Here is a 13,663-nt window from a genome sequence, read left to right as displayed (position 1 = left end):
CTTCAGAGATCCATTAGACAAGGATGTCCCTTGGCTCCTACATTGTTGGTAATTGCTGCTGATGCCCTACATTACGTCTTGAGAGCTTCTTTGAGTAATGATCAAACCAGGGGTATTTCTTTGCCTAACAAGGATAATCTTCTTAATTTACAATTTGCAGATCACACAACACTGTTTGTTAAGATGGAAGAAAAGAATTTTGAGAACTCGTTGCATGCTTTGAATATTTTTTGCAAAGCATCTGAGGCAAAGGTGTCAGAGAGTAAGTCTGTCATTCTTAGCTGGAAAGATGATCCTCCTCCTTGGCTGTGTAAGTTTCGCTACCAATGGGGAGGTACTAGCAAACAAGTTAAATATCTTGGAATCCCATTTGCTGTTTAGCCCCTCGCTCAAAGATATATGGAATTGGATTGCTGGTAAAATTGAGAAAATTTTGAAGTGGAATGATCAATACTTGTCTTTGGGAGGCAGAGTACAAATTTTCCAAATAATTCTGTCATACTACAGTATATACTATGCTTCCATGTGGCTGTATAGTGGCTATCAGTTCAATGATACTTAAAAGCATCTAAAATTTTTTATGGTCTGATGGGAAAGGCACAAGCAAGAAGGTTGCAGTCAGTTGGAAGTGGGTCTTGTTTGGAGAAAAGTAGAGGGGGATTGGGTCGTAAGGATTTGAGATGTCAAGGTATTGCCCTTCTTGTTAAATTGATTATTAACTCCTTTTATAGGAATAAACCTTGGAAGGTCTTGATTAGAAATAATTTTCAATTGGCTGCTCCTAAGAAAAGGCTAAATAGTGGAAGGGGTCACACGCTCAAGATTTTATTTTGGTAAGTTCCCTGTCATTCCATTTGATTCTAAGGTCTTAAGGAGTATCTGGTGGGCTTGGGAGTTGGTCAGAGGTTGTATTAAAGGTGATAACCAGATTATTCATGGTTGTAGTAGAGTTTGCAGTTTCAGATCCATGTGGTGGAATCTGCATTGGAAGAATAAGCCTTTCTTACCTCTTTAAGGCTGTTCTGCTAAGGTTTCATTTAATAAGAGGATTTGTCATTTTAGTCATATTTTTGATATCAACTAGCTCAAAAAATTGGTAGAGTTATTAGCTCTGAATTTGAAATCGCCCAAACTCAAAAAAGAACTTTTGCCACTATTCAAAAAGCTTATCAAAATTTTCAATTTCCTTTTTACCTCAGTTTCAATACAAAGATTTATAAGAAATTTGTATGGTGGGATAAGACTACAATTGAGGAGGTTAATACAAAGAAAATCTATTCTTTCCTTATCTCTCCCGTGGATCTCTCCAATCACCTGAATTGGCGGTTGGAATCTTTCCCTTAGTCAATCTCAGTGGTCTAAGGTCCTTAAAAGATGTTGGTCTCTTATTGTTGATGCTAAAATATCTTGCTTTAGGTGGCTTTTGTTACTTTAGAAGCTTGTTGTTGATTTGACCTTGTTTAAGGTTGGTAACAATCGTTGATTTGTTTGTGATTCTGTAGAGATTGTTGAGCAGCTTTTTTCTTATTGTGTTTTAGCAGTATTGAGGCTTGGGACAGATTCAGTATCATTTCATGGCATGAGGTCCTTTTTGGCTATGTGAATGGGTTAAATGGTAATTACAATTTCTTTTGGTTTATTTTTACAACTGAGGTATTGTGGTCCTTGTAGAAAATGAGAAATGGAGATGTATTGCAGGGAAAGGGTAGGAAGCTTACTGAGTCCTCCAAGAGACTCATCGTGTTTTCTATTGCCATGTAGGTTACTCTTACCTTGGAGATTTCCAATGAAAATTTTAGAGAATTGCTTGATACAGGTCAAAACAAATATTAAAAGAGCAAAAATTAAATTTGCAAAATTCTGGCCCTATGCAAAAGAAGGAAAAGGTAAGTTTGTCAAAGAATATATGGAGTTTCAGAATAGACGTCACAACTGCACTTATGAGATGTTGTTAGAAGACATGGGTTTGAATGAAAAAGTTGATAAACTTGTTCCAGATATTGACCTGGATGTGGTGGAGTCAAATGACAAAAATCTGTCGGAAACCTCCCCTCCTATTGGCTTATTTGAATGGGACAGAGGTAGTGAAAGGTGGAACATTTATTAGCATCAATGAAACTTTTTTTTGGTGTTTTGATATCCATTACATAACTTTTATGATGTCATGTCTTATGTAAGGATGTAAACATATTTGTTATCTGTTATTGAGCTACTCTCGGTTTTTACTGTGCTTTGAACTAAAATCTCTTTGTACTAGGTTTGCTCATTGTGATCTTGAGCATATATTTTGTAACTTGTATCTTTTTTAGTTATATATAAACAATTTAAAAAAAGCACGTGATAGTGATAAATATAATTGATAAATCAATTTCATAAGTCAAATCAATACAAAATTACAATCAATAATCTTCATCTTGTTGAAGTAAGGGCTGAAGAAGATTGGAAGGATAACATACAAATTTCGTCAAACATCTTTGTGAGGGCTTGGAAGGGAGGAATTATTGGTGTCATCGTTGATCATTGTGAAAGGATTAATACATGGCTGGGGGGCTATGCATGATTGTGCAAGAACGAAGCAAAACACTCCCTTTAGAATCTCTCCTAACATCCAAGCCCAATGCAACTTGTAATTTGTGTTTATCCTTGTGGTCCAAGTGGTGATTAAGAAGCGTTGACGAGCATATCTATGTCATTGAGGAGGAGTAGATCCGTGTTGTTGAGGGAGAATGCACAGGGGCATCTAAGGTAGTGGTATTGCCGATTGAAATGTCAAGGTACATCTGCATCTAAGTGTGAAGTAATAGTATCCAAAGGGTAGTTAGTGCTACCCATGTTTTGAATGGAGTGGAAGAAAGAAATGATCAACATGGGGGCTCTAGGATCTTGAAATGTCCACCCTTGATTGTTTTTTGAAAACACTGAAGTTGCTGCCCTGTTCTTTTTAATTTAATAAACTATGTTATGATTTTTCTTTGTGTGTTTTCAGACTAGACAGAAGATGCAGAAATGGTTTTAATGTTTGTTTCATTCATCATGTTTGAGATACAAGAGATACATTGCATATTCAAAGAAGTAATTTCTGTCTTAAGGAACTCATAACACAAATGAAGCAAATCACAAAATATTCTAAAATTCAGACCTGAGAGTGCAAATCAGACCTGGTACATTCACCCAATGGCATATTTTCAGGTCTATACAACAGCAGACCTAATTGTGCAATAACCGGCAATTGGCACAGTTCCCTAGATTTGCCCCAGGAAACCCAATCCTTTCCAAAAGACACAAATGAATACTCAATTGTGAGGAGTCTTTTGAAACAATACCCAGAACCGAACTTCGATCACCAATGGAGCTACAAACAAATAATACTTCCAGCCACGGTATAAAATGAATTTCCAGAATTATAAAAACAATATCAGACCTCTGAAAATGTGTGCAAACACCTCCAAAACAAATACCCAAATGAAGCAAATCATCAGCACACCAAAAACCCAAATACACCACACTGAAATCTGCAAACCCACTTCAAAAAACACTGAAGATCTTCATTCCAACTTCACCAAAATGATAGAAATCAGGATTTTTGTGAATATCAATGTGACTCCTGAAGTAGAATCACTCCTTCCGGCTAGGGTGGATCTCTCACCACCGAAACTAGCAAGGGTTTTCGTCCTCAACTAGCAGAAAATAAAACCTTGGAAGCCATTTAGCAGCTTCTGGTTATGTTGCCAAAGTAGAGATGATCAAATGAGAGCCAAAAAGGTGAATATATAGAAGAGGGGATGATTAGGGCAACACAAATTTGAAATCACTTTTCCCTCCAAGAAACCCCACGCCCACTTCAAGAGAGTTTTTAATTTAATTTCAATTTCATATACATCAGTCATGAAGCAACACATAAATGCACATAAGACACAAGGCATACATGCTTGAAACATATTAGACATGAAGCGACACAAGTCATACATGTGAAAAGCATGCATATAAAATATAAATGGAGTAAGCATGCTCGACACACATTACACACATATAGAAATGCACTGTTGGCCTTAGGAGAATGATTGTCAAAGTAGGTTTACCCCGCAGGCTGGCAGAATCATGCTTTGATACCATTTGTAATGCGCCCTAATTGGGTATTCCCTAAGTTGCCCTAATTTCTTGATTCCCAAGTGGATAAGTGGATTTAAGGAATACCTTTCACCCTGCAGCAGATTAGGACCTTCTTACAATAATAATCTCAAAAATTAGAACAGTAATCAGATTAACAGATTAGTATATTCACAGCAGTATTATTAAGAATTAATTTATATATATACATGATTCATCTATTAAATATTTTAAATGCCTTGGAGGCTCAACCATAGGAGAGCGTAGGGGAAAGTGGCCTTGATGGGGTGTCTTGGATCCTCTACACTGGGCCCAAGAGCAGATATACCATCCCTCTTGGCCTCATGTGGCCCATGCCATCTAGATATGGTGGCCTACCCATTGAGGTATCCCGTTACCATTATCCCCTCATCTTGACAACCTTCATTGTCTCTTTATGATTGGTCCCTCTGTACTTATGCATCATGATAGGATAGAGAGGTTGCGACAGGGTGCCCTGAAAACCATCTCCTCTAGGTCCAAGGGCAGTATCCACTATACCCCCTTGACCTCATGGGACCATCTGGTCTCTTCATAGAGGTGGCATACCATAGAAAAATGCCTCATCACCATACGCCTCTTGCAGACCCTCTTCTTTCTATCACAGCATGGAAAACACGCAGAATGTATGAGGATATATATATTACATGAAGCAACTGCAGAATATAATGGTCTGATTTATATTTGCAATGATATAAAAAGTCATGTCACAGTATGCAAATAATCATAAAGATGCTGGAGTAGTTATGCAGACAGTGATGTGCAAAAACAGACATATATAATATTGTTATAGCATTTAGGAGTTTATACACAATGACCATACTACATAGTAGTAGTTAGACGGTTGCCTGAGATGATTTCTTAAGATGTATCAGATTCTCTATCCCAATCGATGACTGCATATACTCCCCTTTTCAAATCTGCTGATAACATATTTATGTGTTTGCTGCTTGTACTCAGATTTCTGCATTTTAGGATGGCATCAGAAATCCAAATTATTACTGTTAGTGTTAACTCTTATATAACTTATATCATCAACTATGAATATGGATTTCTTGATATGTTATTAGAGTCAGTTATTATTGTCATTTTAACATTGGCATTTTATATTGCTGCTGTCATACCACAGTTCGTTAACTTGTAGAAATTTGACTCTCTCTCTCTCTCTCTCTCTCTCTCTCTCTCTCTCTCTCTCTCTCTCTCTCTCCATCCCCCAAAAATAGCCCTCAGACTGCCATTTCCATCCTGGAAATGTTGTGGAACATATAACTCTGGCCAAATAATCATTAGTATCAAAATATTGTGGATCAAGCATGATTAACATCCAGTACAATTTTGAAAATGCAGGACTCTTCTTGTTTGTCCAACAAATTTTTGTCTCATCACCTTAGGACTCTTCGCTCCCTTAGGTGAAAATGAAGTTTGGGACCCTATTTTTACATGCATCTCCCTTCTCTATAGGTGTTGTACTTGTAACTGCTTATGTTGCTACCTGGTCAGTCTGCAACAACCCTTTTCTGTCAGAGTTGATTCCATAGTTGATTTCCAAACTTGAGAGTTGTCATCATCAAGGAAACATGTGGAATTTGATTCATTTTCAGCTGAATCAAGGACAGTCTACAAGTCTCCAAATGCAACAACAAACTGGACTGCTGTCATGAGCTCTGAAATATTTTTCTAAGGCTTTGAAAATGAATTCAAACAGATTCTGTATAACAAAGTGGCATCTGGAAGATGAAATATCAAAACTGCCCCATGAATGTTAAATGGAGGTCAAATTTAATTTCTCCTTTTCAGGCCCTAACTGGCAGAAATTTGAAAATTGCAAAAAAGTGATCCTGATGAATTTTTATGAGGCTTTCAAATATGTGAGCAGTTTTAGAAAATAAACAATCCCTATGTTAGAAACTTGTAAGAATCCCTGATCTATCATTAGAAAGTATCCTTTGCTCCATGTGCTTATTGAATTTCTTCTGATTCACAGAATTCCAAAATACAACTGAACAGCTCATTGTGTTGTTGTCATGCCTTGCTGTATTTAGTGGATTTTAGGGCCGAAGCCTGAGGGGTCATAAACCATATAAAAACACCCAAATATTGGTGGATGCATTTCATTATACAATATGCTTAATGTAAAAATTAGAAAAGAATGAATGATATTGCATTTTGTTGTATGGATATAGGCTAAGTCATCAGGTTCGGCCGAATTTCTTGTTTGAAGTTCGAAATTCACCGAACTTTAAAACAGAGTATAAAATTCATTCAAATTCGTACATTGAAAAAAGTTAATATTTTTTAATCACGATTTTAGGGTTTTTTTTCAGTTTTTTTTAATAAATGAGTGCCAGAAACCCACAGTCTTCAGTCCGTCGTGACTCATCGCTGGAGAAGTGTGGAAGCCGAAGGAAGTCACGGTAGTCTGCAGTAGTGTTCGAAGAAGCCCGTGTTCGATGCAGTGACTTCGCCTCTGCTGCCATGTTCAACGCCCTGCCAGTTCGCCTCTGCCGCCGTGTTCGACGCCCTGCCTCTGCCGCCGTTCTGCCATGTTCGACGCCCTGCAGTCTCCCAGCCATGATGAACTGAGTAGTGATACAGATGATGATGATTTGGCATCCCAGCCAAGCGCTCTTGATGACTTAGAGTTATTTTAAAGTTCTAAAGTCTTTGACTGTTATTGTACCTTTTTGACAAAAGAACATCTTTGCAATCGTGAAAGCATATGTTTCCTATGGTTTATATTTTATAAATGTGTCATCTTTTTGTAATGATTTCAAATCTATTTATCAATGTTAAACTATTTAGGCAATTTTATAGATATATTACATATATTTATTAAAAATTTTAAAAAATTACATATGGCGAATTTAATTCGAATTTTATATATTTTGAATTTTTTCCTTGTCGAACTTCATTCGAATTTCAAAGCTGTCGAACTTCGAATTTGAATTCGAACTTGGTAACTTAGGATATAGGTGAGGCAACTCCCTTTTATTGATACTACCATTTCAAATAATGAGGGAGGATAAGCTTTCTATAGCCTACCAAAGCAACACCAATATCCCAAGGTATATCAAAATGTTGGTAACTCTATGAGTGCAATAGGATAAGATATACAAATAGTTTGAAATACTTCCTTGATAATAGTCTTGTTTCTTTTGAAGTTTATGTGTAAGGCCACTTGCAATGGATATGCTTTAAACGTTAGCTTAACTGAATATTTTAGAGAAGCTGTTGATTTACTGAATATAAGCGCACAAATTGATGTTGGTGTTCCTCACTTATGATGAGAGAGGATCCCAAAATGGTCACCACTCCGCTATCTGAAAGACACTGCTGTGCAATCCTTTTGATTATGATTTAATATAAGTTCCATGCATTATTTAGAGGAAGTCTCTACATGTTTTACAGAGGATATTGATCCTTTTGATGTTGGGGCACAGTCTCATATGTTGGTGTTCCTTGCCTCCAATGAGAGCATGATCTTGATGCTTCCATCCAATATAATCTCAAATGTAATTCTTTTTGTTATATGATTTAATATAAGATGCACGGTTTTTGAAAATGTTACCTTTGACAGGTCTTGGCACAGAGCTCAGAAAACTTACAAAGCCCGGAGCAGCCTCTACAACCCAAAGACAAAAGCCTAGTAATGTGGTGAATCTTTCCAAATCATAATGACAATTACAACTATATCGTAAATGAGATAGCAGTAACCTGATGAATTCACCTGAAAATAACATAATGATCAGTTTTAAGTTATATTAATCTAGTATATTAATACAAATTATCTCCTGGTAAAGGAAAACCCAGAAACCTAGGAAAATGATTATTTAAATTTTAGATTATTAGATTTTAGGTTATTGTTTTATCTTACAACTTATAAATTCATAAATCTATAGATTTAATTTTCATAATATGTAATTTAGTAAAACGGGCAATTTTTTATCGTGAGGTGTTTATGCGAATTGCTTCACACACATCTATGAGTAAAATATTGTAATTGTTAGCTTTTAGCAGCCTATCATTTTCCATGATTACTTGTTGCCTGGAAGGCTTTACTGAAAGTTCAGAAATCTAACTTTAAGAAGTTCTGTAGAGCAATTTTGTTTAATGTTATATTTGGCCAATTTACAACTGTGATGACAGGTACATGTTTTTCATACAAATTGGGTTACTGTTATTTTTCGCATGGATTAGTTTACTAGTATTCAACTCAGCCTTGGTGGTAGTACCAGTTTCTCTTGGCCGGACGTTGTTTGCTTCCATTCCACAGCTTCCTGTTACGCATGGGGTTAAGTGCAACGGTAACTTAATCGTCTTATGTTTGCTAGAACTCTTATTGTTTTACTGTGAAAAATTGTTATAATTTCTGTTCTTTAAGTGTTTCACTTATGCTTGAATTCAGATATTTACGCCTTTAACATTGGATGCTATATTATCTGGGCTCTTGTTACTGGAATTGGGTTTGCTGTTGACTACCTAAGATCCCACAACCTGAAATTTCTTGTTATTCAAGTTCTAAAATGGTCTATGATAATTGTGAAAAGTTTTCTTCTGTTGTCATTATGGGTAAGTGGGTTTTGTTATACTTATATTTGTTTTCCTTTAGTTTTGAATTCCAAAAGTAGGTATGACTTATTGAAGTTTTTCATTTTTCTTCCAGATCCTTATCATCCCTGTACTTATTGGACTGTTGTTTGAGCTACTGGTGGTAGTGCCTTTGCGGGTACCAATCAATGAAAGTCCTGTTTTCCTTCTCTATCAGGATTGGGCTTTAGGACTTATATTTCTCAAGATCTGGACAAGACTGGTACATGGTTTCCATCTCAGAATTTCTTTAAGAATTGTTTTTAATTTCAGTCCTTGTAGAGTTGACATATAGGGAGATTGCAATTTTTTTAAAGCATTGTAGCTAAAGCTTGTAGTCATAGCTCCAGGCATTGCAAGTAGCCGATTTTGATCCAAGTTGCAATTATAGATACAAAGGGGACTGATTATTTTGATAGTAATAGATTTTTCCATGTTTGAACAGGTTATGCTAGGCCAGATGACACCCTTGGCAGATGAAAGTTGGCGTATTAAATTTGACCAAGTCAGAGCAGATGGATTTTCTCATCTACGTGGTCTATGGATTCTCAGAGAAATTGTAACACCTATTCTTATGAAGCTTTTGACAGCCCTTTGTGTGCCATATGTGTTTGCACGGGGCATGTTTCCTCTTTTTGGATATTCTCTTATCATTAATTCTGCAGTTTACCGTTTTGCGTGGTTGGGTTGCCTTACCTTGGGTCTACTATGGCATTGTACGAAAAGATTCCATCAGTGGTGTACGAATCTCCATAACTCTATCCGTGATGATAGATATTTGATAGGAAGGAGGCTACATAACTTTGGGGAAGAAAAATCAGTTCTCTCAAAGACTATCAATAATGTATCAGAAATGCAGGGGGAGGTGTCTTAGTCAGAAATAGGGCCTCATATAAAATGATACTTAAGAAAGAAATCTCTCTTCTGCCGTAGTAGAATACAATTCAAGGCTTGTAAATGAGAGTCCTGGCATTAGGACTTCAAAATAGGCAAACTGAAATTGGAGGAAGTCTTAAGGCAACAGCGTTCCTGATCTCAACTGTATGGTTATTGGGCCTCTGTTGCATGTATAATTTTAGCATGCACTACTTTCTCTACATCTTCAAGCAACTTGCAAATGTTTCAAATACAAGTGGTCTTGGCGTATTTTTTCTTTGAATTAAAAGGTGCCTAAAAGCATTTTGTATCGTCTCTTTATATGCATACAATTGGGCTTTTTGCTGCATCAACTTCTGTAGAAGAGTTGTTATATGGCAACACCTTCAATTGGAAGCATATTTTCCTTCACCGTTTGTGAAGACACGTAGGGGTGTGAGAAGATTGTGGATGATTAATAGCCATTTTTCTTGCTGTTTTTTATCAAGTGATCGTATAAATGGAATTACTTGAATCATTGATTACAAAGTTACATTTTGATTTGATCTTTCTCTGCATCCCAAACATGATTAAGGTGTGTTTTGTAAGCATGGATTTTAAAAAGATTACTTATCCACGATTTTTTGTGGTATTCCAAAAACTTGGTGTATGTGATTGTGGAATAAACATGCTTTTGTTTAAGGCAGCAGCTGGTATTATTATTTCCCAGTTGCTAGCTATCGTGTCTAGGCTGTAAAAAAATATGAAACAACACATCATTATATCCACCACTACCTGAGATTGTAGATCCAACCTAATATCTTACAAGTTGAAAATTGAATGTAAAAATGAGAATTGATTACCAGAAACCATTACTACTCAACAACAATGGTGGCAGCCAGCAGCCTGGAGATGTGGTGTTGCAAGCTATTGAGATATGAAGATTCCAGGGTCATGATTTGTGTTTATTGATTCTTTATTGAAACATTTTTGTGTGTATCCCCAGGAGACCTTGTTCATATATGAAATATATAAAACATTGTATGTAGATTAGCTGCCGTTTGCTTCAAGGATGTGTCTATAATCCAAATGAATACTATATGTGCCGATTCTTTGATATTCATCTAAAATACATTTACCTTAATGAATGATGCAAACAATTAGAGTTTTTATGTTGTAATAAGTTCATCTACCTTAGCTGTTATACAAGTATGATGTAGCATGCCTCTCATCATCAATTTCCCCATGTTTAGAAAATAGACATGCATTCTCTGTATTATTCAATTGCCCTATTTTTAAAGCAACACCAATCAGCACCACAACATCTGAACTGGTGGGATCATCACATCAATCAACTTAAGTCTCCGCTGGTCATTCAAAATCTCTAGTGGCATTTGTCTTCCGGAGAGTGTACAATTGGAGAGTCATACTTAGAAAATGCAAAGCTGTGTTATGCCAAACGTTATGATGATCAATTGTTGAAGATGGCCAAATGTTGATGCACATTGTGGGCCCAAACGTAAGTCAATGATTTCTAGCTACTACTGATGTGAACAAGCTTCAAAAATTGCAAAATCTATATATATATGTGTGTGTGTGTGTGTCCAAGACATGAATCAAACCAATGAAATTGATCATCTTAATGAGTAAAAATGTTGGAAGTGATTGTGAATTGGACAAGAAGTTAATCACACAATATGCATATGCTCCAAAAACAATGCAATCTAGAGCAAAACACCAAATTCATGCCATTTGTAAAAATTAGTGACAGGGCAAATGTTGAGTTCAATAGTGATCATGAACGCCATGTTGACTGTTGAATGTTGGCAACTGTGTGCTTGATCTTCCAAAATCTGTATGATCCATGATTTTATGCTATGGAAGGAAACCAAGTAACAAAATGTCATCTATAGGGTCAGCAATACTGGTTGGGGCCTTAAATCTAAAATCATTATGATCTTGTTCATTGTTTGTATAGCCATGAGAAGCGCCTGAAACACCACAACCATTATAAACAGCTAAAGAAAAGTTTCTTTGGACAAATGGTCTTGAACAGTGAAATGAATCTAGTTGTCTATGTAATCTCAAACGACCTTTTGAATTATCTATCAGAAGCAAATATGAATTGTTAATAATTTTGAAGCACATGGCCACCCATCGATAGTGAGAGAGAAATGTCCCATTTAACGAAACTATCTCAATCACTTGTTCCACCAACGGACGGAAAATACATACTGGAACAAGTGATTGAGATGTATAGTATCTCAATCAATGACCACTTGAAAGCTTCCAAGCTCCTTGCTATCACGCATGTCTTTGTGCTTTTTCATCATTATTGAGTCTAAGCTTGTTTAGTTCTCTTCCATCATTGGAGTTAGTTCTAGAAGTTAAAGTCAATGAGGTTGTCGAATATTTAGGTTCTTGAGGACAACCAACATTAAATTTGCTCTCTGTCTGGCATAATTCTTGTACCGAATATGGACTATTGCTATAGATTTATTTGATAGTTCTAGAATTAAATTAGATGTCTGCTGTATTTGTTTGAAAGAGGTGCTGGCAGGTTAAATTGTAATGTGGGGTAAGATTTAAAGTTAGTTGCTATTGTTTTAAAAACAGATTAAACATTATCATTGAAAAGAGCTCCTTCCTGTTCTACTTCAAAGATTGTAAGAAGAAATCAAATTTGGATTTAAAAAAGGAAAGAATACAATAGCTTGAAAGCTCCATGCTTCACCTGGTAAAGACACTTTTTTATTGCATTGCATCAAAGATTCAAGGAAAAGCAGTCAGTTCACGTTTGTTGAAAAGAGTCAACTTGATCGTGTGTTTTTTCCTTTATTTTTTTCTTAGAAAGAAACTTATAACATTAATTATTTGGTTGTAAAAGGAAGTTCATTGATGTTGATCTGGTATTAAAATCATTTATATTCATTAAATGGGAAAAATACAAAAAGAATGAGATTTATTCATTTATTTTCGAGATATTCATATTAGTTAGTTAGTTGCATTTAAAATGATTAAGAGATGGAAAAAATATTAAAAGAATCATTTAACCTAGTTTCATTTGACATTCAAAATACCTATAAACATTCAATTTTTACAAAAAATAATAAAATAAGTAGATGAGTATAGTTTCAATTCATTCAAGCAAGCAACACTTCAAAATTAACAAAACCTTCAAATGTTAGAACATTTAGACACTTCAAACTTGAAACAATTTGAAACTTGAATACATTGAAAAGCATCAAGATCAATTCATTTTATTTAATTCAAATGTATCAAGAATACTTCAAAATTTTCATCCTCACTTTGTAGGCCACAGTTAGTCTAGAACATTTAAGTTCTTTGGATCAAGGCTAGATTCAATAAAAGAAATCTTGTGAGTGTTGAGAAAATTATTTTTCTTTAGTTATTATATTCAAAGAACAAGCATTTGTTGTTGAGGCTATTCAACAAGAAAATGCTTGACTAGAACCTCTTAATAATTGACTTGAAACACCCCAACTTGCAAATAAAGATTTATAAAAACACTTAGATGCAAAATAATTTTATCTCAAAACTTTTGTACATACTCCATCTTCCACAAAATATATTTATGTAGACACCTAAAATTAATTAAATTGATATTTAATTATTTTAAGCCTTTACATAATTAATTAATTTAATTATGCTTATCCTTATTCCTCTTAAAATTAATTAAATCAAATTTAATTAATTTTATCACTATAGTCCAATAGTTAATTTATCAATAAATTAATTATTCCCCCATTTTGCTGAAGTCATCTCAATCATTATTTCTTCTAAATCCCCTCTTAGTTAATTAATGACAATTAATTAATCCAGTCATGTGATTCCTACAAATCACCATTTCTAATCCTATCATCTAGCCTAATTAATTCTTCTAGAAGCATGATTATCATTATTCCTCAATTTTAAATTCCTCCACTCATTCTCTCTCCTCATGTCACATTCTCCTAACTTTTCCACTTGCACTCTAATCACTCATTAAGCCACCTAATCAATCTCCTTAATCATTTTCACATCCCTAATCACCTTGATCTTGTAGTGTCATAAA

General features: G+C 35.2%; 1 protein-coding gene across 1 annotated transcript in view; it reads left to right on the top strand.

Annotated features, from left to right (window-relative positions):
- LOC131065759 (probable E3 ubiquitin ligase SUD1) overlaps positions 1–10,141 on the top strand; it is a 96,060-nt gene extending 85,919 nt beyond the window's left edge. Inside the window, exons 6-9 of the mRNA XM_058000402.2 lie at positions 8,293–8,450; positions 8,552–8,715; positions 8,810–8,956; positions 9,179–10,141. Of these exons, the coding sequence (XP_057856385.1) occupies positions 8,293–8,450; positions 8,552–8,715; positions 8,810–8,956; positions 9,179–9,607 (898 nt within the window). The 3' untranslated portion in view covers positions 9,608–10,141. The remainder of the gene's footprint in view (positions 1–8,292; positions 8,451–8,551; positions 8,716–8,809; positions 8,957–9,178) is intronic.
- Positions 10,142–13,663: the final 3,522 nt, after the last annotated feature.

The sequence above is a fragment of the Cryptomeria japonica genome, chromosome 7, assembly GCF_030272615.1.
Source record: "Cryptomeria japonica chromosome 7, Sugi_1.0, whole genome shotgun sequence".
Classification (NCBI taxonomy): Eukaryota; Viridiplantae; Streptophyta; class Pinopsida; order Cupressales; family Cupressaceae; genus Cryptomeria; species Cryptomeria japonica.
Note: the sequence above shows the minus strand (reverse complement) of the source record. Positions and strands in the feature narration are given on the sequence as shown.